Below are 27,161 nucleotides of genomic sequence, written 5' to 3'. Positions count from 1 at the left end.
AGGTTAAGGCATTGCCTGCTCTGCTGGAAGACAAAAACAAGTCTGGCTCTGAGCACTCTACCATATTTTTTTTAGACGTGAATGTGAAGAGTGTGTGTGTGTGTGTGTGTGTGTGTGTGAGAGAGTGTATGTCTATTTGTAACAGGGTTGACATGAAGGCCACAACCTCAGGCTACGTCTGTAGATATAATTAGGTAATGGTACACTATCTTGTATTCCCTTTATAACTCCAATCTTTCTCTCAGGATCAAATTCAATCCCACCTCTGCTTTCTGATAGCTTCAGGTTTTTTTTTTCCAGCATGCTATCTTAAACCTATTGCTTCACTACATCGTACATGTTGTTGGCTTCCACTTTGATTTCAAATGCAGGTAAATTATTCTGAAACTATTACACAGAGGAGAAATAGAAAGATAAATTCAAGGAGAGAAGAAAAAGCAAAGCAGCGGAGATTATATTTCAGTTCATCAGAAGTTCAAGAGAACCATTTGGAAACATCCCTTGGGCAATGACTTTGACATGGTTGTTAGTGTGTGAGTGTGTGTGTGAGCCCGATGGTGGCTGAGCAGAAAAGAAGCAGCTGCCCACCGACTCCGGCCTACACCAAACTGGCACCGGGCAAGGGGAATCCATGCCAGGTCAGAGAGTGTGTGGGGGTGGTAGGGGGGGCTTTGGGGGCCCATCTGGGGAACTGGCACCCGGGCTTGAGGGTGGTGTGCGCTCAAAACAGATTGTCTTGTCTTGGAAAGGTGGTGAAGTGCTGCAGGTGCTGATGGTGGTCATTGATGGAGTGTAGTGTAGTGACTAAAATTCAATACAATCTTTTGAATCTTTAATTAGGACTACGATCCAATAGGAGGGTAAAGAATTTGTTATGATAATTAATGATTATGCTTGATTATAATGCTTCAGTGCTTTAATTATGTTGCAACATGAGAACTTGTTGCAGCTTTTAAGCTGAATAAGTGAAATTATTTGTTGGAAAACCGAGAATTTGGTACATTTTTATTGAACTATGATTCAAAAGTAACTTAATGTTTTGACTCACCATAGATACTACTTTATCCTGAGGGGTGGGGGGGGGGTGGGGGGGGGATTTTCTTCCCCATGAGAGTTTGAGCATCAACTGCAGTAAAAGCAGAAATAGTTGGGATTGTGTACAGAAAAGAGAAAAAGAGAAGCAGATGACAAGCAAGAGTGAAAATAAGGCTTGTTACAGGAGTGAATGATCTACCGACTTAACCCCCTCCCCATGTGTAGGGCATGTTCTTTTATATTAACAGGGTGAGAGCAAACGCAAAAACACATTTTTACAATGTCAGATTTAAGGTCAAGCATTCAGTCACGCGCACACACATGTCCACAAAACTAGATTTTCCAGTGAATAGGGAGCGAGGCAGCAGGGGCCTGGCCGACAGACAAGTGTCTTCACGCGGTCATGGTGACCTACAGACGGGGTGTCCTCTGGAACACACCAAAGATTCAAAGCAAGGCGGAAATAGAGGAGAATAACTGCAGACGGTGTTATCACAGTTCTGTCTTCTCAAAAAAGGCGCTGACAGTTCATCACTTTCTTTAAAAAATCACGAGAAAAAGAACCCAGAAATCAATAATGCACTAAATGCCCTGCCTCCTTTGAAGCTTCAGAGCTGTGAGTTTTGAGAATGTGCTGAACCAATCAAAAGTGAGGAAGTAAGTTTGAAATCAATGTTTTAAATGACACCATTTTTGCTGGTACACCTGCTCGTTAAAGGTATATTATGAAGGATTTTGTTGGTTGGTGTCTGTAAATGCACAGCATTCAAAGTCGGCCCCTCCTCCCTGGCTGGTCGAGCGAGTTATAGGCTTTTTCCGTACACATGTGCTGGCTTGGCTTGGCTTGGCTTGACTTGGTTTGACTCGGCGTGTCAGCCCAGCACGACAGGAATTTGCATATCCATTACAACAGAAGGTGTGTCTTTAACTGATGATGCGCTTGTCTTGAGTTGAAAGCAGCAGGTTGTGACTAGTGGTCAAAGTAACTGTAAAACGGTGGATAAACACATTTCATTTCCTATAAGTTCTTATTAATTAAAAGCCCTCTGTTAGTTTGTCAGTAGAAAGCTTTTAATATGAAGCAGCAGCAGGAAATATTTTCATCCGCAGTAACTTCTGGCTCCGACACGGCTGAACGCGAGGGAGCAGTAAAATAAAGCGGATATCTAAATGAACAAACAGAAACACATGAGAGAAACTGAACTTCAAACCACAGAGATTCATTTTCTATAAAAGTACTGAGAGCTGAACACACGGAGGCTTTTAAAAAAACATGCTTTCTCTTTGGTCTCCGGCGCAGATGTGAGTTGAGTCTCACAACACAGCGGGAGAGAAGCAGGAGATGGCCGTGGTCAACGAGACATCACCGCAACCCACTCGGAGGCGGGTCGGACACGTTTTCGGCCGGACTCCGGAGATAATTCATCTTAGGTGAGACTCGGCACATCTCGGCGTGTTTAAAATGTGTGTAGATAAAGCAGACACACAGACCACTGGCTCTTTATACATCCATGACACAGAGACGGAGAGCAGAGCGGAGTGGATGAGAGAGACAAAGACGGCGATGTAACCTGGTTGCTACGCTATGAGTCCCGAACTCACACCCTGCGCGCTGTTATTGGCTGGGGGCTTACACACCCACTGCCCAAAGGTTGACGCCCAGAAGCATCCCGAACACAGTAAAACGATAAGAAAATAAGAAAATACAGGCAGAGGGCAGAGTCTCCCTAGATAAATACACTGCCACACACTTCTAGGGGGTCATAAATGTTGATTGAGTCCATACATTATTTAGGAAAATCCTGCGTAGTATACCTTTAATTTAATTATCTAATCAGCCAATTACATGGGAGCAGCTCAGTGAAGAATGGTTCAAGAGTTCAAGTTGTTGTTTAAATATCTCAAAACTGGAGACCTCCTATTTTCACACACAACAGTCTACGGGGTTTTACAGAGAATGGTGCAAAATATAAAATAAATTGTCCAGCGAGCAGCAGCTCTGTGGGCCAAAATGCCTTGTTATTGAGAGAGGTGAGAAGAGGCCAGGCTAGTTCGAGCTGACAAGAAGGAAACAGTAACTCAAACAGTGGTATGCAGAAAAACATCTCTGACGTGGAAGGGATATAGGAGCCCTGGCTTCCACTCCACAGTAGAGGAATTTAAAAAAACATCATCTGGTCTGATGACTCTCGATTTTTTGCGTTGACTCGCAGATGGCAGGATCAGAATTAGACATCAACAACATGAATCCATGGCTACATCCTGCCTTGTGTCAACCATTCAAACTGGTGGTTGTAAAAGGTGTGGGTAGTATTTTCTTGGCATGCCTTGGCTATTTTAAGTCTGACTTAAAACAATAGTCAGGTGCCCATATAAACACTGAAACAGGTTTTGACTCAGCAGACTGAGATCGTAAAACCAGGTGGGTACCCTGTAAAGTTCAATTCTTTGTGTTTCCCTCGGACAGTATTTTCTTGTTGAGCTGCTCATTGTTCATGCATACTTATTATTGACAAGTTTAGTTAGATAGTTTGGAACGCATTTTAATAGAGAACTGTAATGGCCGGTATGGACACCCAACTATTGTTTGAAAACACAACAACATAGACATGAAAAGGAGAAAAAGAAAGAAAACTTGAGAAACTAATTGAAAAACAAGGAAATTCTCCCACATTTCATTTCTATCTGTGTCATATATCTCTAATCTTCTGATTAACATCATTTCATAGGACAGTGATTTAGTCAACAAATTAATCCATTCAATGAAATTGGGAGCTTTAGGGCTTTTCCAATGTCTCAGGATAAGTCTTCTTCTAGTTCGAAAATCAACTTAAAAACATGTGAACCTATCCTTTACTACCGACAGAGGGATATTTAAATACTGCAGCCTACTTGAGATTTGTTGCCAACCATGTGCATCCAATTATGACCACAGCCCACACATCTTCTGTGTCATCTCAGGCTGGTTCCACAAACATGACAATAAATTCGGTGAACTTCGATGCCCTCCAGTCACCAGATTTCAATCAAATAGAACATCTTCGGGTTAAAGTGGAACAGGTGATTCACAGCATGAATGTTAAGCAACGATTAGTCAAAGAAAATGAATCAGCAAATATTTTGGTAATCGAATAATAAGAATGTTTCAAACAAAAAGGCAAAATATTCTCTGAGCAACAATATTCTCTGACATCACCATGGGCTCTGACAAATTGTGAATGCAATTGTTTCACAATTTTAACATCTTATACAGATTAGCTGATGATAAATATAATCGTTAATTGCAGCCCTCACGTGAAGGCGACAAATCTGCAGCGATTGCATGATGCTATGATGTCGACATGGAGCAGAATCTCTAAGAATATGTTTCTAGCACCTTGTTGAATCCATGCCACAAAGAATTCAAGCTGTTCTAGGGACAAAGGGAGGTCCTACACAATACTGGAAAAGGTCAACATAATAAAGTGGAGATAGTGTGTAGAGTGTGTAGTCCAGCTGACTGAACATGTAAAATGGCCAAGCGAGCGCCGAAATACAAATCACACACTGAGAAATGAGAAAGAGGAGTTGAGTGAAGCAGCAAGAGAGGGAGGTGGTGGCGGTGGTGGTGATGGGATGTGTGTATGTGTGTGTGTGTGTGTGTGTGTGTGTGTGTATGAGAGAGAGATATAGAGAGAGAGAGGAGGGAGAGAGATGATATGCTGAGGGTCCAAAAATATGTTTCTCTCCACTTTTTGTGGTTTCCTTTCCAGAGTTTTGAAATGGTAATGAGCCTACTGATATTTGCATAATGTGCCTTTCCTCATCCCTCTTTTTCTACTTATTCAGGCATTCTTCTCCTCAAATTGCCGTTCTCTTCCCATCTCTCTCTCTCTCCCTCCTTTACCGTCTCCACCTCACCTCTATTCATTGCATATATTCTACCTACTCCTCCCCTCCCTCCCCCCTCTGTCGGGTTCTTAAGTGCTCATAGATAATTGAAAAGTCTAAATAAAGATAAGCTGTTCAGTCAGAAGATAGAAGCTGGCCAACAGGTCTGCCACTTCCTGTGTGAACAGCTCTTCATCCTACTCGCTCTCAACTTGCTCGCTGCCTCACATGCTGCTGCTAAGCCTTAATATCAGCGCTGTGCAGACAGAAACTGGACACGGGCACAAAGCCTTAAGACTAAAAGACTATAAAAGACAACTGTCACGTTTCTTGACGATTACCGATGCCGCACACCAGGCCCTGATGAAAGCAGCCATGACGAAGCCCTTCTGTGAGCTACAAAACCACTTCTGCTCCTTTCTTCCCTCTTTTCTTCTACTTTCCCGAAACCTCTTCTCCCAATTTGTTCTTCCTCTCTTTCCCCTCCTTCTTCATCGCTTCTCTCACCTTCCCCTCCTTCCTCCTCACTCCCTGCAGCGTCTGTGCTCTGACAGTTATGTGTGAGTGGAGCGTGGGCTGCTGCTAATTTGTGCAGAGTGGGAGAAAGCTGTTTTGGCTTAGGGAGAAAGAGCCTTGTTTAGCCTATACAGTGGGATTCTCAGATACATGCTTGTACACACACACACACACACACATTAACACACACACAAACGCCCATCCATACATGTTTGTCTAGTCTTCACTCCCTCTCCTAATGTCACTTGTGCAATCGCAGATACAAACAGATGCTCCAGTATGGCGTTTAATTAGTTTCAAAACCCACGCGCATAAAAACCCGGCACGTCAATGAACGCACAGAACAGTATCCAGCGTCCTCGCACGAGCACGGGGCTGTGAGGAACGCAAGCTTGACCCTTCCTATGCCCTCACAACTGCTCAACACTTGCTTGCTTGACAAATTAACTTTTGAGATTTTGGAGGTGGGGATGGAATAGACAGTCAGCTCCTTTGATTCGTCACTTTTACCGACCATGACCTTTGATTGGCTGTTTGCTTTGATCACTGACACAGTCGAAGACAGACAGTTACCTGAGGGAACAAAAGGAAACATAAATAATGATATTTAGCTGCTGATTCTCTGTTTTTCTATCACTTACACTTATGAAAAAGTGTTAGGCATCGCAGCAAAATCCTTAACGCTGTTAAAATCCGCTTTCAGATTTGAGAAACCTTTATTTTGCTTATGAAAATTTTCCATCCAGACCACATTTGACCAGGTCTTGATCAAAAATGACTATACTTAGACTGGATTAGATAACCAGGGAGACTCTGGTGAGTCATTAAGTTTAAGATTTGTGAACACTGAAAAAAGGGGCGATTTCACCGCTTTTTTCCTATCCAAATAACTTTTCTACCTTTGTTTTGAAGTGAGAAAGAGGAACTCTACACGGCCGTAAGCAACAAAATGGAGAGACGTGAAATCTTGCTGTGATTTGCTTTCCACAAGATTAGTGAAATTGCCCTTTATTGTGTTTTCACAAAAATAATAAAGGTTTCACAAATCTGAAAGTGGGTTTTAATGACTCTCTGGAGTCTTCTTGGTAATCTAGTCCAGATTTGACAGGTTATAGTATAGTGGTTTTTGTTCTAGACCTGGTCTAATGTGGTCTGGATGGAGAAATATCAGTGAAATCATCTTTTTTTTCTGTTTTCATTAGCAAAATAAAGGTTTAAAGAATCCAAAAGTGGTTTTAAACAGCATTAAGGCTTTTGCTATGATGCGTAACACTTTTTCATAAGTGTAAGTGGTGAAATAATGGAGAATCATCAGCTTAATATCATTATTTATGTTTCCATTTGTTCTCTCAGGCGACTGTCTGTCTTCGACTGTGTCCGTGATCAAAGCAAACAGCCAATCAAAGGTCATGGTCAGTATTCTAAGTGGTTCCATCCCCTCCTTCAAAGTTTCAAAAGTCAACTTGACGAGCAAGCGAGTGTTGAGCGGTTGCGAGCGTGTAAGGAAGGTGGAGCTCGTGCTCGTCACAGCCCCATGCTCACGGGAATGCACTTGTGCACGCGGAGCTGAAACGCTCTCTTGCCAGGATGCTTTTCCGCTCGCAGATACTGTTCCGCGTGCTCGTATCACGTGCACGTGCCTGGTTTTTATGTGCACGGGGTTTTTGAAACTAATTAAACGCCATACTCCAGCCCACATTCACATTTAAGTGTGGATGTGACTCTGAAAGGTGCTGACTTCTGTTCCTCTTACAGTACCTCCTCCTGTGCAGAATTTAGTCATCCTGATGAATATGCACTCAAATCTGTCTCCCTCACTGAGTCTTCATCATCCTCCTCCACCTCTCTCTTCCTAATTTTCAAAATTTAGTCATTCTCTCTGATTAACGTTCATTCTACTTTTGATCATCCTAAACTTTTCAAACACTCTCTCTCTCTCTCTCACACACACACACACAGATTGGTGACTTCTAGGTCACCAGCGCTGACTGCAGCTGTTGGCATCTCGTTAGGTTCTGTGTTGAAATGGACTTCGCAACATAGGACAAACACACACACACACAGGAAGTGTTATTGTTTCTCTTGGCACCCAGTTAATTAATTCTAACACATCTCATGAATGTGTTAATAGAGCATTGTATTGTACTTATTCCAATAAAATAAAATGCTGTTGTCCTTTTTTTTTGGCAGGCATTGAAATGTTTAGTTATTATTAGGGCTGCACCCAGCTCTGAATTATCCAAATCTAATTTGAAGCAGTTCAGTCCAATGATTTGACCACTGAAGGACACAATGATCAGACCGTGTACTAGACTGAACACCTGAGCTGATTAAGTCCTCTCTAGATCATTCGGATTTGGCTACACATTGCGGAGATGTGTCTGCACTTTCTCATCATGCCAGCTATAGTAGAGAAAGTGTGCGATGCCTTTAGTCTGTCATTTGTCCATATTTTTTTTTAAGAAAATTTCTTTTAATATTACTGACATTTAGAATGCAGTGGGAACCCTGCTGAGAGTCAGTAAAGGCTACAAATAAATTTGAATAAAAACTGAATAGAACTGATATTCTGTCTAATTTACTACAGAAAAAAAACACACTCAACATATAAAGTATCTATGTGTGTCACCTTTTCAACACCCAACATCACAACATCACTAACTTTAAAGGACCAGTCCTACATATCAGACAGTGTTCATCTAATCTGTCATTAATGTAATTTGTAAATCTGTTTCTGAGATGCCATTTGAGGAATATTTAGTTTAACTTTTACCTTTTTTGTTTGTTTGTGTGAATGTTCCTGTAACGTAAAAAGTTACATGTAAAGGACAGCTGTTCATCTCTGGTTGTCACCGTTGACACATGTTCTGATTTACGATGACGTTCTATACGCTTCACTTCAAAACCATAGAATTACATAGAATTACATAGAATTACATCACTTCATTACCGAATGAAGTTTAGTTTCAGTTTCACTTCTCTGCCTTCTCTGGACACGCTCACTCGCCCACACATGCAAGCTTTCTCTCTCACCTCATCAGTCACAAATGACTTGTAAATGTCAATATCACTGAATTAATTTCAATCCCTGTTAAACACCACTGGTCACGTTGTCTAAACGGAGTTCAACCCGGGTCAGGGTCAGGGTCGGGGTTGTGAAGGAGGGTCAGGTGACACGTGTTCAGATAGACCATCACTGTGTTGGTTGAATGTCTAAAAGGCATTAAAAGGCTGGTCATTTTTATCATCACAGCTTTCAAAGGGAAATGCTTCGAAATTCTAGCTCTGCATTACTGATGAATCTCATCTACACACCTTATTTTTATGTAAAAACATGGTTATCGATGTAAATAATTCAGTTTTCTTCATTTCTGAAAAGCTGACCTTGTAAGTGCAAACTCCAAATGTTCCACACAAGCAAAAAGTAGCATAACTCTGTTTTATTACTTTTTAAAATCAGATAAACCTCATATAATTCCAAGCCTATTACATGACCTACTACATATGTTTGTATGTGTTATGTGTATACCTCTGTCTGTGTGTTTATATGCAGTTACATGTGTCAATGCCTGCAAGCAACCAAACATGCTATTAACAGGCTATGGCTCCAGGTTTTGGCCGCTATATCTGTGACATCACTGCTGCATCAGCATTTCCTCGCACCACATGGGACAAACATACCGCATGTGGGTTGATGACATGCTGATGTGGCGTGATCATCCCACGTTCCTGTCAACAGGAGCGAGAAGTCCCAAAGAAAATGTCTCGTTTCACGTGCACTTGTGCGCTGACATGTACGTTCTAAAAAGGAGCGGGTCACTGAATTATACATTGCAATGTACTAAAAACGACGTGCGGTGTCAGCTGGTGGAAATTATGACATACTCAAGAGTAAATGATAAGTTTCCTCATAAACAGACACTGACAGAGTGTATTTTTGAGCCGTACATGAGCCGGCTAAGGCAACCATGATATCACCAAATCCCCTATTGAGCACTGATGTCCTGCAATCACCTGTGGAGCATTACACATCAGAAATGACTGCATCAATCACTCAGCTCTTCGTGAGTGTATTTCTGAAGGCTCTGAGTAGGCAGGCAACAGAGTCAGTACTGGTATTAAGACTAGAAACACCAACCAACAACACCTAATACCTAGAAACAAGAGGAACCTGAACCAATATGATATCAAGTCAAATCTAACTACTCAAATCTACTCAGATCTACACAATCTGGTGTTTTTTGCACTGTGATCCTCATAAATCACTATTCAATGTCAAACTGTGGCTTGTGTGCTCAGCCAGGGTACAGCAACTATCACTGCTCTTGCAAAACACCGAGGAGAATGCATCACTTCCCAGAAAAGCTAACCTGTTACTTCATGTTTAGGAGAGTAAATGCTCAGTCTTTCATGGACTAGGTATAGGTTGAATCACAATTTTGTTAAATCGATCTATGGCAGAGATTCAAACAAACACACTATATGATGTCATATTAGATTAAACCGAAGATCCGCGACGAGATGAAACCTGTTTAGAACGTTAAAGGGAAAAGTTGTGGCGGTGTAAACTGGTCCATCTCAGTTTGATTCAAGCCGACTGGTGGCTTCGCCTGCGACTCGGCTTGCCAAATTGCCAGTGGCTGGTTTTAGAACGTAGGCTAAAAGGCACATCACCTGTTTTATCAGTCAATCAGCTTGCAGCGAAGTCAGCTGGTCGAGTCAGTTACAAACTGTCTGCTGGTTGAAACAGCAGAGTTTGGACGGAGGGAAGAGAGGATCATGTTTTTTAATGTTTTTGTCGTTTCATCAATAGTAGAACTGCCACTGTGGCAAGTAACTCACTATCCTCATTCATATTTTAAGACACTACAAATTATCCAGCTACAAAAAAAAGCCTGAAAAGCCGGCAGTTAAAACGGGAGTACAGAGAGTCGTTGCTATGGAAATGATACACCATCTCATCTAGTCGCATTGATGTAAACTGGCAGGTTTCAGAACGTTGCAGACTGGCGCGTTGCCAGTAGTTCTAAGTTTCAACTCGTCTTGTGAATCTTTGGTCTAAACTGGCCTTTAATCAATCATAATAAGATTCACTCAGGCTTCTAGTCTACTGCAGTGTAATCATGGTGCTTAAGATTTATGTCCATTCAGGTTTTAATTAAAGCCACTGATTTAGGTGACAGATGGAAAACCATTTGCAGCGTGGATCCCAACAGTCACGGCAGTAAGACTGAAAACCACACATGACACAAAGTCTTACCGAAATGGTTGAGTGTAGCCGGTTTAAGAAGCTCCAGAGGCTGCTCCTTGCTGGTCAAGCCACCTGTCAGAGCAAAAGTAAAAAAATGAGCTTAAATATTGTCTTCAATATGGCATCAAAACAAAGCTGCTCAGTGGACTGAAACCACCAACATCTGTCCACAGCTCCCAATGCAGAAAAGTAAAGAGAAATGGTGATATGGAGAAAACAAGAGAAGTGGGAAATGAGAGGAAAATGTGCTCTTGTCATTTGAAAATGACAAGAGCAGAGCAGAGTAATATGATATCTGTTCAACAAAAAGGGAGACAGAGGGTGAGTGAGCGAGAAACCCAACAGTGTAGCAGAAGTTTCTTTTCGAGTGTTGAATGGGTTCATCGTTGCCCCTTGTGGCTGTTGGGGAGGAAAAACTCCCACTATGACTGCGGTTCTTACCAACCGTCAAGTACCAGCGGGTGTTTTCTGCCCTCTGGCCTCAGGTGAAAGTAATGAGCCCTTTGCAGATAGGCACACCAGAATGAGGCTGCGCTCGAAAACTAACTTGGAAAAGTGACACAAAGGTACGATTTATGCTTTTCCAGAAGTGTTTTCCAACACAATTTTTCATTTTTACAGGGGAAAAGACTTCAAGGATGAGGACTAACTGGTTGGTTTGGCAAATATATAGGTCTTAACCTCCCCACCTCTCATAAAGAGCAGCCACGTCCCTGAGCTTTCCTATGGGAACCATCCAGAACTGTCCCCATGCAGTGATGTGATGGTCCCAAACGGGGCTCTGACTGATGTCACAACTCAACAGTAAACTCTGGTTCTTTCTGGTTATTTCCCTCCAGTCTCTCAGGTCTTCCATCGCATTTCTTTCATGATTCGTAAAGCTCTGGGATGAGTGCAAATTTTTCGCTTAAACTGAAACAATTTGAACTTCACGGATGCATTTTTGCCTTAATTTGTACCACTTGCGTCTAATCTAATTTATTTCCACTGGCTTTATATGCAATCGCACCAAGGTTTATTCATTTTGGCTTCTCCTGTCAATAAGTACTTGTTTGTTCTTCCACCATATTAATCCAGACTACCCGAGAAGAAATTCTAAATGAATCTGGTTCAGAAATTCACTTCAGTCTTCACCAACTAGTCTTAATCCCTGTGCAGGAGCCCAGTCCAACACGTGCTTCCATTACTTTTACAAAAACAGGCCCTAGTGTCATGATTGTGCAGTTACATGTTCCAGATAATAATAAAGCAACAGCAACAAATAGGGGCTTAAATTCCTAAAGGACCTATTTCTTAATATCCTGTTAGGAAATACACTCAGGCATATTTTCTTTTCTCACAAAATCCCACTTCTCTACATTCCTGCCACAATCAATGCATTTAAAAGTCTCATAAGTTCTTACAAATCTGTACATTTTTATAGAGCCTTTCGTTAAGTGCATAATCAAAATTTGTTCCACTTTGCTTCGAAGAGGCCCACAGCGAATTGAACACAATTTGTTTTATTGACTTGCCTTGTCTGAAGCTCTGAAGGGAACATAAACCGCCTCTATTCAGCTAGTATCACATATAAACATGTCCTCCGAATCATTACGAAAAAATTATGTCATACTGTATTCATGGCCCCACCTGATCTGGGTTTGGCCCCCGTACAAGACACGCAGCGTTGTTAAGAAAATACCAGGACAGTGACACATTGTTGTTGTGAAATGAAATGAAACAATGAAAATGAAACGGTGCTGACTTTCAGGACATTTATATCCACATTTAGTCAACAGGGTGAGGATTGTAGCTCTGTATATACACGGAAATTCCTGTGTTGTAAGCTGTAAGTCAGCACTTTAAAGTCATCGTTTCATTTCAAATACAATGGCAGACAAAAGCTTGGACACACTTTCCCATTCACTTCAATGAGAAAGTGTGTCCAAACTTTTGACCTGGTACTGTACAATGTAGTAGAGTGGGATTCAATACACTAAAAAAACATATCTGTGTTCCTATACTTTCTGAATGTATTATACACACAGAGCATACTATGATTAGCCGCCTGGACTGAATCATAAGCAGCCTGCAAACATGAATTTCAGAGCGTTTCCCGGGATACCATCACGGAGAAACTGTGGCCTTTGGGTGACACTGCCAGGCAGAAGGCAGGCTTTTGCTTCGGTTTTATGAACCACTTTTCCTATGCCCTATGGTCTTAAATTAAAGCCCTTTTGTTGAAGGCACCTCTTTGCTCTCTACACACACCTGCTGCCATATTGCTGCTCCAACCTGCAAACAGCCAGGCTGAAATTATGTAATTACTCAGCCTACATCAGTTTACCTTTAAGATTGGCAGCTGGTGCGGATGGTGGGGTCAGTAATCCTGCAATTATCAACACTTTCAGGAGGAAGACTTTTCTTAGAGTGACATATTCCAAACTTTGCCTGTACTAAGTGGGTGTCAGCGCAAACAAGCTATACTCAAATCTCAGTAAAAAAAAAGAATATGTACAAGACAAGCAAATATTGTCTTAAGTCTGAAACTGATAAAAAAAAAGACAGCAACATTTTTTAAACTGGAAAACTCTGAAGAGTAAGCACGGCTGCAGCTGTCTCATGCAAACATCAGAAATCTCAATCACCATCATCCTATTGGAGACAGACTTGGGGAAAGTGTGGAGAGAAGGGAAAATGTGAGAGGAGACCATGTGCTGTGTCACACATGAACGAGCAGCAGCACATGACATACCCACAAATACTACGGATTTTGTTTTTCTGGGTTGCTAGGCGCTATTTTCAGCCTAAGCAGACTGCTCCATGATTAATACATGATGGAAGGAGGGGCTGAATTAAATATTCATATCTTACAGACAAACACACCAAATGCATATTCTTGAATTTCATATTCAAGGGAAAGTCTGAGTCCTTTGTTTCTTTGACAAAAGTGGATGCTAACACAAAACTGTGCCAGAAAAACAGAAAAAAAAAAAAAGTGAACAAAAAAACATGAGAAGAGAAGTTTCGTATTGTTTTAGCATCATAAGGAGGCTGGATTCAGTATGTGTGTGCATGTCAGTAGGGTGGCGGTGGCAGATGGCAGAAAGACGACACCAGGGCTTGATGGGCGAGAGACAGGCAGAGCAATCACACACACACACACACACACACACACAAATAGGAAGAGTTGAAGGAGTAAGTGAATATTTTGGATCTTCCCTCTGTTGCACTTAATAATGCTTATTATCTCATTTTGCTCATTGGCTCCTTTAAAACCCATCACCAAGTCTATGATAGTGCAGACAATAATAGACAAAGAGAGCAAGACAGAGAAACTGAGTTGTACGTGTGAATCTGTATGTGTGTGTGTGTGTGTGTGTGTGTGTGTCCATGTAGGGACAGACTGTAGACCGTACATGTGTATATTTATCTGGGCTTGTATCAGTCAAATGACATTGACCTGTGACGCCTGCAGAGGAAGACGGGTCAAGGGCCCTCCGTTTTAACACACAGTGATGGGAAGCAATCTCCATGGAAACCATAACAAACAAATGTGCAAAGAGAGAGAGAGAGAGAGAGAAAGACACACAAGAAGAGTGCTCTTTTAAAACTAGTTTTACTATATTATTGATACTAGTACTACTAGCTAAGCTAAGCAATCTGTATGGTTTATAACATAACTAAGACTTGCTGCACTTGCTTTTAACAGCGCTTTAGTGAAGGCAAGCAGCTGCCTGCAATACAAGAAGCATTGTTCACATACTGACTACAAGAAGGCAGATGAATGCCAAATTATCTCAACAGCTGGAGTTGAGAATTTTATCCAGTATATATGATGTAAAACGTGACAACAACATGCACAGTGTTTTATTTCTGAGGACGAGCACAACGAGTGCTCTAACAAACGCAGGGTTACACATAGGTCACAAATGTGTAGTTAAAAGCAAAATATATCAGGATTCTGATGCTGAAAGAAAATGTCCATCACTAGTTGACGATTCTGATCATGTCAGTCAAACATGAACTTGTTCCAGGTTTTCAAATGTGAGGATTTGCTGCTTTGTATATATATTTGAAGTGACTGTCAGACAAAACAGGAAATATGAGAACGTCACCTTGGGCTCTGGGAAAGTGTGAACAACATGGTGCAAATTATCACTTCATAAGAAAAAAGATCAACAAACTGATAACGAAAATCTGACAATCCACTGAATTATCAGTAAATTACTCCCTTAAACTTTACAGACCACATCTCCCTTACTTCCCAAAGAACAGTGTAAAAAAAAAAATCAGTGTTCAGAATTGGTAATCAATGTGTTACATCTGGACAGCCATACTGGTGATGGTATGTAATCCTCCAGCTAACAGCTGGTCTAATTTCCCCTCGCCTTGCTCCTGATTTACTGTCTTCCAGGGCCGGCCATAATGGATAGAGCACATGTGTGTATGGCTCACTCTGGACTAGATGTTGTGTTTATAACCACGCATTTGCCTGCAAAGCACACTTGTCCCTTCTAAACAAGGTAGGCCTACTTATCCACACTGTCCAAACTACGTCACCGTTGAATACTTGTCCTCTCGACAGTACAACTATTATCTGCGGTTACAGTGGTAACAACAGATAAAGTTCAAGAGCGATGAGACAGAGAGGTCCACTACCTCTTACAGCTCATTCTGTGGTCCAGGCTTTGGCTCTGATTAGTGTTGCAGACCACTTCAATGGAAAAAAGGGCACCTGAAATGGCACAGAGTTTCAGTGGGAAATCTAATCATTACAAGGGTACATGTACTTTTAGAGAATTTTTTTATTTTCTAGTGTAATTTAAACATATTCTGCCACTAGTTCGCTGTTTTTTGTGTTAACAAGGGACATGGTGCTTTTTGCATCATTCATTTTTACACTATTTAGAACAAAAGAGTATTGTACATGATAATGTGTAGAAATATGTTATTATGTAAGTAAGTCATGCCCTGCAGGGTGTTATTTACTGTGTAGAGATGTGTATAGCACTGCTACTATGAGGACAATGTTACTCTGAAAGTCATGTGGACTCAGGCCATTGATGGATACTGTAATGTGCTGACCTATGTGACCTGTGCCATATGCATGGCCCTCAGCAACAGTTAAGCATATTCTATCTCTCCGGTGACATGTATGAATATACAGATGGCCAGCAACAAAATCATATATGCTTTAAAAAAAGTACATTCATGCCCCCAAGCCCAGACAGGAAAGTGATTTGCTGTTTTTACATGTGTCATATCCCATTTGTAAAAGCCTTGATGTGTCGACAGACTTCCTTGTGGATAGACATACGTGATCACCACATGGAAAAGGAAGAGACAGAGTGCCAAGTTACCGATACCTGGCAAAAAGACAAGTTGGCTCAGAGGTTTGCAGGAAGCAGGCATGCCTGCTTCACTGGATACACACCCGGTGTACAGTGGTGAGGATAACCCTTCTATGATGCAGGAAACCATATACAGAGAACAAACACTAGAGTATTCATAACGACACACTTGTATACTAAGGTACACGGTATAAAGGTATACACAAGCACACACACCTTTACTACTGACAGACCGTGAAGGTGTCAAGTCAGCTTGTTGCAATCCAACTTTACCTCCACCTGACCGCCAACCACCACAGCACTGTGCCAGCCAGAGCAACCTGTCTAGTTCACTACAACTCAGTCTGGTGTATTCTGAGCCCTCAATATCTGCCACCCTCCACTCTGCCAACTATGCCATCCTGTCTGCTGAGGCTCCACCAAAATTGCCCTTCTGCTACAACCAAACTCCGAGCCAGTCTGAGAGTGTGCCAGCCACGCCAACCTGTCACCACCACTCTAAACCACAAGATAACCTGCTGGGGAGCCAAAATATGAGGAGATTCATTCCAAAGTGAGATATCCATCATGTGATTGAAAACAAAATTAACTACTTTTACAGGTTCATCTGATTTCACAACATAATTATCAAAAATCGGACATTCTCTCACTTCATGACAGTTTTCTTGAGATTTTAAGTTTCATCTAATCTAGTCTTTTAAAATGATTTATTCACATGATGCTAGTGAGCCACAAGCACCATATAAAAAAAATGATTCGATCATGAGCATGACAAGAAGTCGCCAAAACTGAGTTAATTCTGTGTTCCCTTAAACCTCCCAACAACACTTGCCAGTAGGTGCCAGGCAGTAAAATAACCACTGCCTAATCTCTACATTTAGAGTCAACAGTCAGCCTTGATAGGAAGTTATCTCCCTTGCCAAACTTGGTAACATCTAGCTAACGACTGTATCGACCAAATCACCACCATGGTTTAGTGCACATTCCTCTACGTGTGTTCATAAGGACATAACCTTCACACCCAGACTCCAGCAAATTAAATTCCTCAGCGGTGAGTCTCATGCAGCTCTAAACATACTAACAAACTTTTATACCATCGCTCTAAAGCTAAAGCTGAAAGCTGAAAAATGGCCATTGGATTTATGTAAAAGACTATAATTACCACCACTCGAATATTCACTTTGACAGTTTTGTCAACAAAACACAAAGTTCTTCCAAAAAGGTGAGCAATTATAGCAAACAAATCCTATGTTTTATCAATATTTAAATAATTACACTTGCTGGCAGTGACAGTCAAGAAGAAGGGCCGAATAACCCCCCAACTAAACACATCACTGTGTATATGTCACATAAAGATGTAGAATTTCTGGTTATTCTATTTATAGTCATTCATTTGTCTGAGTCGATGTACAGACTGTAACTTCTCACCACCGCCTTGCTAAAAACCACTTGTTGGTGTTGCGGCCATGTTTACCAAGTTCTAAGCACTTCCTCTGGGCATTTTAAACCTACAAGATAAACCACAGCCTTTAACTTTGTTTTTACTGCTGGACCTTTTTAGGTTGGTGTACATGTGTTTGCAAAGTGTGTACTGTACTATGTCTGCATATGAATATGAATGCATATTTGTCTGTGCAGATCCAGTATGCCAACATTCATATACACAATATTATCATCATAGATAATCTGTAAGGCCAGGGCAATAAATAGAAATCTTCCACTTACCGAACACTTACTTCTATCGCAATGTTCGAGAAATGAACTGTCTGACTTTATAACTGGTCATATATGAGGAAAATTATATCCAAAGTGAGCAAGCAAGAGAAAAAACAATATCATGAACTGAAATAGAAACACACACAAAAAAAATATTGTTACATTTCTTGTCATCAAGTTAAACATGACAATTTATCATGCTATAGATTTTAGGTCATACGGTCCAGCCCTACAATCCATCACTCTCACACACACAATAGCTGTTCAGAAAGGGTGGCCATGTGGTCTGGCAGCAGGCAGGCAACACAAGGCAAGTCCATAGGGAGACAGGAGATCCCCGTGATACCTAAGACAAAGATGTGTGTGTGTGTGTGTGTGTGTGTGTGTGTGTGTATGTGTGTGTGACAGAGGGAGAGAGAGAGAGAGAGTGTGTCATTTCACTGCCAAAAGGTCTGAAAAGTATACTAAAAGGAACCAAGACATCTGTAGAGGAGTGGAGGGGTCACTGGCTGGAGAGAAGGGCCTCTCTGTTTGTAAGAGCATTACACATGTGGACATCACATGGTAGATTCCACTTACACAATAGGTCACAAATATTGTAATACACATGCATGCGAGTCTACGATATATATGCATCAATATCACCCCGGAAAAGTACAAGATCCGAGCACATCTGCATTGCATCTGTCTCCATCCGATTTTACACAGAATACTCCGACCACCTGCATCATTGGCTATTCCATCAAATTTTAGCACATGTGACCTTTCGTCCAAGACAAACAAATGTTGAGAACAACCGTGCTAATCTTAACTTTTAATGCTAGAGCAATCATAGTTTATGTCTCATGTTTGTGGTGGGAACCGATTGTGTGACAAATCGAAACTGGTAGAGCTCTATAAAGTTCCTGTGAAAAGTATTCCAAACTAATATCTCAAGCATCTGTGTTTGTTTGGACCATGACAACAAACCAAAGCAGTGACTACTTAACCTGTGACCGTATTTTTGGTCTATTTTTATGGTGTTTGTGCTTTGTTAAGCAACTTGACCTTGATTCTGTTGTCCTGTGACTTTATCCCAAACTATTCTTCAGTTTACTGAGTTTTACCTTACAAAAATATATGTGAATGTGAGAGACATATAGATACTGGACATAAGAAGCCATCCTGTAAACCTCTGGAATTAATTACATGTTCTGTGTCTCACAGTTTGTTTTCACAAGAACTGTGTTTCGCTGTGTGTGTCAATGCCTGGAATATGGGTGTGATTCCCAGCATGTACAGTCATGTTGGGTCATGGTTAAGTGTGCTTTGCAGCCACCGGTGTCAAGTGTGTGTGTGTGTGTGTGTGTGTGTGTGTGTGTGTGTGTGTGTGTACTTCAGGCTTGTGATTGTGTCTCTCTGTAGGCTGTTTACATTGTACATTTGTACATTGACGTGTGTACAGGGACAAAGATGAAAGCAATATCGTGTCCAAGTGTGTATCACTTTTTTGAAGGTATAGGGCTTTACTCCAGAGGTGTTTCTTTTTATGGCAATGGAACAATCTCCCCCTCGCGGTCAGGTCAGCAAACTTAAATCTCATCTTAATGGTTTGTTCAGACTGAATGCAAAGGAAATTTTCACCTTGTGTCATTCGCATGACTTTCACAACTAGACCGTTAGTGTTTATTCGCCCCAACAGCCAAAAATACCAACTGTGCATTAGCTGAAAGCTAGTTCGCAACAGACGACCATGACTGTGAAAGTGTTTCTGTGTGTTTGTGTTCAGTTCAGCGTCTGACTGAAAAAGAACTGAGAACTCACTAACTCTGGTTTTTTGTTATTTTCCTCCAGTCTCTCTCCGATTTTCCTTTTCTCTATTCATAGCCCCAGGATATGCGCAAATTTTTCGCTCAAGTTGAACCATTTTTCACTCACGCAGATGCGTCTTCGCATCACCCCAGTCAAATTTGCTTCATTGACTTCGTACGTATTTGTGCCGTGTCAAAATTTGCTTTGCGTTCTCTCTGAAAACAGCATGAGACCTTCTTTTAGCCAAAGGCGTTTTAGTCATGCTTCATTGCCTTCATTTGTTTCTCTTTATTTTTATTCTTTCAATAACTTTTGCTTGTCTTTGAGTCATGTGCTTTTGTCATTATATGATTGCATTCGCACTTTGTAAATCACTTTGTAACCCTGGTTTTGAAAAGTGCCTCATACATATATTCTTCTTCTGTGTTTCCTGCATACCACACCAACAGGGGATGGAAGAACCCCAAAACAAGCAAACAGACACATATTCATGACATATTATTGCTCTATAATGTTAGGGGTTTATGCAGCCACAGAGCAACATTAGCATTCGTCGTGTTTCTTGCCACCTTAAAATTACAGTAGAAGTCAAACAGGCACATACTCCTTTCTACCCTGAGGAAAATATCTAGGTATACATTATAGCCCATAACTATGTTCTTTGCCTGTCTGCTGGTTTTGGGTAGGTGTACAATGGGTTTGTCAGACCTTTTTTTCTGGAAACTACTGCCTATAAACGTTGATAGGAGCAGCTCTTGACCATGACAAAACAATGGGCTTAAGACAGGTGAAAAAGCTCAGTAGGGCCGCAGGGTTTTGTGATGATTCTCCATAATTGAGGCCCTACAGGCTACAACCTTTTACAGAGTGGTTTGATTCAGTGTTTATCAAAATAAAATGTTGATTAATGCAAGTTTTAGCCTTCTGTGCCCTGAAAACAGATACAACTAACCTCACAACCTTTCAAGTAAGTTGAGAAATTTCTGTTTAAATTGAGGATGTGGAATTTCCAAAAGAAAAAATTAAAGGAAGAACTATTCTTAAGTCAAGTACAGTTTCAATTCTTATTGGAGACAACGTCAATGTAAATGGACATGAGCCCTGATTAAAAAAACACAAGCTTGCTCAATGACATGCATGTCTGCACACCTACAGTGCATCAGACATAAGAGGACATGGTCAACTTCACGAGTCTATCAACAAATCCATCTAATAGTATGGTAAACTTTGGTCAGTAAAGCAATAAAGAAACTGTTATGTTGTACAAATCAATATTTCACCTGTGAGGAAAATCAAACACTTGTCCAATAATTGCTGGTTGCCTGCAGTGATCCAGACTTAGAAGTTTCACAGAAATAAAAAAAAAAACAGTTTGAGAAGAATTTAAATGTAGAGACACAGTAAAGCAATCTGAGACACGGGGGAGGAAAAAAATTAATACAGTTAGCAAGAGTTTCTGACAGAAGGGGTTGTCCCAGTGTACCACAGCCTCAGGTGCTGCTGGCAGGAGTGCAGTGTAATGGGGTGGGGTCAGGGATAGGGCAACACACTTCACACTTCCAAGAATAGTGTATGTGTTGTGACCAATGAAGAGGAAGGACCCAAATAAATGGTAACTGTATTGCAGGGCCCTGAGGCTGCCCCCCCCATGCTGTAGATTCTGGACTGACAAGGTGGAGACTCATCAGTTTAGACAGAAACATACTGGTTTGCTGCTTTACTGAGTTGATTCCGGCCTTTCAAAATAACAATCTGACAATGTTGCCTGATGCCGATGTTAATAAAACTTGATTGATGAACTTCATGACTGATTAAGCTGTTTGTTAAATGATACATTTAGGGCTGGGCTATATATCGATATTATATCGATATTGTGATATGAGACTAGATATGCTCTTTGATTTTGGATACCATAATATCATGACATGGCATAAGTGTTTTGTTCTCCTGGTTTTGAAAGGCTGCATTACAGTAAAGTGAAGTAATTTTCTGAACTAACCAGACTGTTCTAGCTGTTCTATTGTTTCCCTCGACCCACTGAGTCATTACTGAGTGTTTTTGGAAAGCCCCGATGGTCATCCCTACAATAATGTCACAATATCAATAGAGGTATTTGTTCAAAAATACTGTGATATTTGATTTTGTCCATATCAACCATCCCTAATTCACTTACGCTACCATCACAGTACAGTTCTCAATGTCCAATTCTGATTTATTTGTCAAATCCAATCTTTTTGTGTTGATGGTTCACATTCATGTTTGTAAGTGACATGTATCCAGCTCCGGTATGAGCACTGTTGAGGTCTTAAACTTAAACAGGCAATATGTGCATGCATAGAGAAGTGAGACTCAAAACTTAACTACGATCATCCCCTAACCTATGTTATTACCTTAACCAAGTGATCATTTTAACCCAAACTATAATTTTTCCCTAAACCTAACCAAGTGTGCCTCAACCTAACCAGATCTTAAAACATCATTATTTTTTAACTGATCTGTAACGGTTTTGGAAAGACAAATGACGTTGTCCTGCTGATTATTGCCCATAGAGGTGCCATATTAAGAAACGCTCTTATGTGTCGTTCTGGAGTGCATGGTCAAACGACATATTTGGTTGTTTAATTTGGAGGCCTTTTTGGGGAAAAGACAGTCCTTCCAGTACACTGAATTACAGGAAGTGTAGCCATGTAGAGGTGCAAGAGATCCTTCAGACACACAAAAGCCAAGCATCAGCCTTCTTCTTAAAAAATCACTTATGATCCTGATTGGTGCCGAAGCAGAGTGCCTGTGTGAAGGAAAGAAGTGGCCTACTACTTCAACAGCCCCACGTCTGCCAACTCTGTTTTGTTTGTAACATCTGTCTTCCCATCCACCAGAAAGTGTTAGATCAGTAACTGCCCCAGACTAATAAAATGCATCCAGAGGGAGGAAGAATAAGAGCCAAAGGCATTCCTCCAGTCGATATGGGAGCCTCCACAAATCCCCCGGTTCCCTCCTGTCTCCATTTTCAGCACAAATCCTCCCTGTGTGTGTGAAACCCCCTCACAGCTCACCATCACACTCCTTTCTCCTAAATCAACTCTCTCCACACTCATCTCAGCCAATCCCCCCCTTCCACTAAAGCACTATATCTCTGAGGAAGACTGATTTTAGAGACACCCTGTTCCATTTTAGCTTGGCTCTGTCACTATCTTGAAAAGATTTGGAATTTTAATGAAGGCTAGAGTCAAGATAAAGGTTAAGATTTTCAGATATACTGTATAGCGTCGGTCAGTCTGTCGGCCTGTCCGACACTCTGATCCATACTGAAATATACAACGCGCATTAGATGGATTGCCATGAATTTTTGTTCCAGAGAGGATGAATCCCACTGACTCTGGTGATCCTCTGAATTTTTATTTAGTGCTATCAGCGGGTAGAATTTTTCACATATCCAGTGGACTATCTCAACATTTACTGAATGGATCGGCATAATATTTGGTACAAACTCACCCTCTGACAGCACCATGATGTTCAGATTTCTGGTTTTGACTGAAATGCCTCCACAAAATTTGATACAGACATTTATCGGTGATTCCTTAACTTTTCATCTTTTCATTCATTTATTTTTTCATTTGTCCAATAGTTTGTTTTGTGACCAAATACCTGCACAACTAATTAAAACATCAAGAAGGTGGGTTTTACCTAATATGAACCCGTGAGAGAGCAGACACCAGGGAGACAAGAGAAAGAAAAGAGAAGTGGCGTGCTGCTGATGGCTCTTTTGTTGAGACCGTGATGGAACTCTCATCCGTGAAGTATTTGGGTTTAGTTTCTGAATGGAACGCGAACGGAAATCAACGCGAAGCTCAGTGAGCAGTTGGCAATGCAAGAGGTCACTGGGCCCGGCTCCTAACACCCGGTCGAGTGAGTCGACACCACGGGGAGAAGAGTGAAGAGACTGTGAGGCAACTCGAGCTCAATCAGGGTTCAGGTAAGGCTTGCTTTTCCTGACACTGGCATCCAAGGCATTCAATGTATGTTGTGGCCTGTTTGTAGCTGGTACTACCTGTGCCACAACAACATCAAAATACCATAAACTGCATTTGGTTTCAGTTGAACATCTTGTTGTTTGTAGAAACCTCTGCTGGCATAGAGCTACAGCAGTTGCAGCTTAACTGACATTGTTTTCCACCATTTTGTCAGATCAGTCCTTTTATCTACTCCCCATATGCCATTGTTGGATCATAATCTGTGGGTATTCCTTTTATTACAGCTGTTTTGTTATTGCTGATTTGTGATTTTGGAGAATTTAGTTTTTCTATGATCGGCTTACTGCTTAACAAGCTAGCCACTTTACTAACTATATAGAGCTAATGTTTTGCTAATGCAACATTCAAAGTAACACTAGTAACCGTTGAATTACTGTTAAGTATTTTACTCATGTAGACTTCATGTGTATTTATGTTTTTCACAGCACTGTACTTCCTATCAGGACTTAATGTTGATCTTTACTGGTGACTCTTTGTTTGTTCCTGGCATGAACAATGTGACTCATTTGACAGCTAGTCAATACTTTTGTGAATTCAGTTTCCTTTTTACTGTACTAATTCATTTTTACAGTAACTTTGGTCTAACTGTTGTTTATAGTATCTTTTTCTGATTTGTAATCACCATCATTGCATCTGTTGTCTAATCAGTCCTCCAGGAAATTGCGGTTTTGCAATCGCAATAATTAATACAAATAAAAGAAACGGCCATAATATTTGCGTGAGCTTGCGATTTTGTTTAATTACCACAACTTTTTCCGCATGAAATGGCCAAATCAACAGACCACTTGTGATTTGGACCAATGTCGCATTTCATGTCTTGGTAACTTACGTCATCGCAGCACACATTCAGCAAAGATTCAGGCGCACATTCAGGTGGAAAATGGAAAAATCTTGCTGAACTGTAGTTTCATACATGAGTTAGTATACATCCCCTATAGGTGTAAGAGATTGTACTTTGTTTTTCATTTAACCTGAACTATACCTTTGGTTTGCATTCAGTTAGTCAGAGGAGTTGATGTGCTGTTCAGAGAGCAGAGATGAAAAATGGACATAATCTACCTCAAACATAAAAATGGGCACTTTGGAAACGAACCAATATTTTTATGTTAATGGCTGTAAAGGCATTATTGACTGATTTCATTGGGTGATTATGTTGAGGTGAAAGTTAATTTCATAAAGGCTTATGAATGGAACTCAAGTACAGTATTTTCTTTTTATAACTAACTTTTCAACTTTGGGTCCACGGTTCTCATGTTCAGAACATAAATCTAAAAATTAGCACTGAAATATAGCTGTATCTGTGATATGCAGTATGCTTTTTATCAAAGGAAGTGATTACTTAAGAGGTAGTTTAAAAAAATCATTATTTTCCTTTGCTTGCACTTTTTCCAAATTCCTGCGATTTTGCTGCAAAAAGAGCACATACTACACTGAAGATTGTATCACAATTTTTGAGAAAAGCCACTTCAAAATCAAGCATTTTTGGCCGCAGTAATCCCAAAAAAACTGTGAAATCCTGGAGGGACTGTTTAATACTGTTTTCACAGTTTCACAATTGCTCTAAGTAAAAACCTCAAAAGCAATCTGCTGTCTTCAGCTTTTATTGGAAGATCAAGTCATAAGCAATCATACAAATATTGTTCAAGGTACAGAGATCAAGGAAACAATAAAGAGAAAGCCTTAGTTGAGGTCTCTTTCAAACTGTTGTGAAAACAGTCAAGAACTGCTTGCACATTCTTGAAAAGCAGAATAACAGGTGCAGCACCGAGACCAGTGGGTCAGCAGAAATAATCCAAACATATCAGCCTTACAGCACGCAAGAAAAAAAACCCTGCAGAAGTGGGCGTAGGTGTCAAATTGTCAAATTTCAAATTATCTAGTGCAAAGCAGTTTTGTAAGTCAGAGTGGAAGAGAAGGGAAGAAAGCAGAGGAGGAGGAGAAATACAGTGGTTTGAAGAGGAGGAGGAGGAGGAGGAGGAGGAGGAGGAGGAGGAGGAGGAGGAAGAAGAAATTGGAACTGGAGAGGAAGAGGAAAAATAAGCAGGTAATGAAAAGGATGTGAAATAATAGGGCTGGCCAAAGTAGAAGAACAGAGGGAATTAGTACAGCACTGAAAGGTAGCAGGAACTATAAAACAAAGAGGCACCTTTTGAAAGATGAATATGAACCGGAACATTTTTTATACAATAAGCCAGTGCATTCCCAGTAATTAGGAAGGAATTTCTTACATGTGGCTCTCTCTGACGTCAATCCTGTACCTTCCCAGAGTTTGCTTTCTCTTCCCCGCACTGTGAATGTTTAGCGTTAGGCTACTTTTGGCAAAGCTCCTGGACTTAGGTGCTTGGAGAGGTTTTAGGGGGGAGGGTGGGGTTTTTCTTTGCTTGTTTAAAAAGCAAGCTAGGATGAGCATGGTAACCTCAGTTCAAGTATTTGGCTCTCCTGTGCTTCTGCACTGTGAAGTCGATTTCTGTCCACTTTGAAGACATCTTAACCGACAATTTCTGGATTGGACCGGCGCGGCAGAACTGAACATCTAACAAAATATATACTTGATGAAGATTACCATTTGAACTGATTATGTGGCTCAGGTTTGAGAGGTTATGGTGGTGTGGTGGAGGAGGTTTTTTGACTCGGTCATAGCAAAGAAAACAGTTTATCTTTGAGGCTGAAAAACAAAATGTTTTGCTGGTTCACTCAGTGCTGCATGGTACAGCAATCATCCGACACATTAAGTGCTCACTGCCTTTAATAAAAGCTTATAGAAAGCAACAATCCTCTTGAAACCCTCTGAAAATACTCCGTCAGGTCCTGTAGAGACAATGTCAGACATACACTTATTTCTGTCTGGTTTACGTTCAATGACTTCTCCTTCATGTGCCGCTCCTGTCTTGCTCCACTATTTAGTTGAATGAAATACATAGAAAAAAAAACTGAACTGCTTCCATGTGAAGAGGAGAATTTTATAGAACATGAAGTCAAATCAGGACTGCTGTCGCCTTGTTTTATGTATGTGATTCACTTACACTGATGAATAAAAATCGGAAATTAACAGCTTGAAAGCTAAGCAAGAGCATAAAAACAAACAAACAAACAAGATATCCATCTGCTAAACTAGTATTTCTGAATTGTGAAATAATCTCCAATAACCCGATGCCTTTAAGTACCAGTAAACACTGGGCCATACATTCAGTTAATGACAGACCTTTGACAGCGTTCAGCCAGCGCTAAAACCAATAAGCTAAAACAGTCTCTCAGTGACAGCAGTCATCTGCTTTGTGCTGTGATCTGAGTGGCTGCTGAAACTGAGACAATAGCTCAAGTGCAATCAATTTGGAAACAGAGTGGTGTGTGTGTGTGTGTGTGTGTATATGTGTGTGTGTGGTTTAGGCTTGCGTTGACCAGCACGTCATATAAACCAGACTAGGGGATTATCTGTAATAATACTGACTCACTAAGGGTTTAGCAAGAGTTTACTGTGGCATTACCGAGCAATCTGATGCTGAGTGGATTGCGTTGTCATTATGATTATTATTATTATCCATCATAGTGGGCTCTGTGATTTATCCTGTATGTTTCATTTAGCAAGTGTCCCTGTTTACACAAGTACAGTATCCCATA

At 40.8% G+C, this 27,161-nt stretch overlaps 1 protein-coding gene across 1 annotated transcript in view; it reads right to left on the bottom strand.

Annotated features, from left to right (window-relative positions):
- hdac4 (histone deacetylase 4) overlaps positions 1-27,161 on the bottom strand; it is a 145,129-nt gene that overhangs the window by 80,849 nt on the left and 37,119 nt on the right. The window contains exon 3 of the mRNA XM_067603111.1: positions 10,682-10,744. Within this exon, the coding sequence (XP_067459212.1) occupies positions 10,682-10,744 (63 nt within the window). The remainder of the gene's footprint in view (positions 1-10,681; positions 10,745-27,161) is intronic.

This window comes from Thunnus thynnus, chromosome 11 (genome assembly GCF_963924715.1).
Source record: "Thunnus thynnus chromosome 11, fThuThy2.1, whole genome shotgun sequence".
NCBI lineage: Eukaryota > Metazoa > Chordata > Actinopteri > Scombriformes > Scombridae > Thunnus > Thunnus thynnus.
This window is presented reverse-complemented; position numbering and strand designations above follow the sequence as displayed.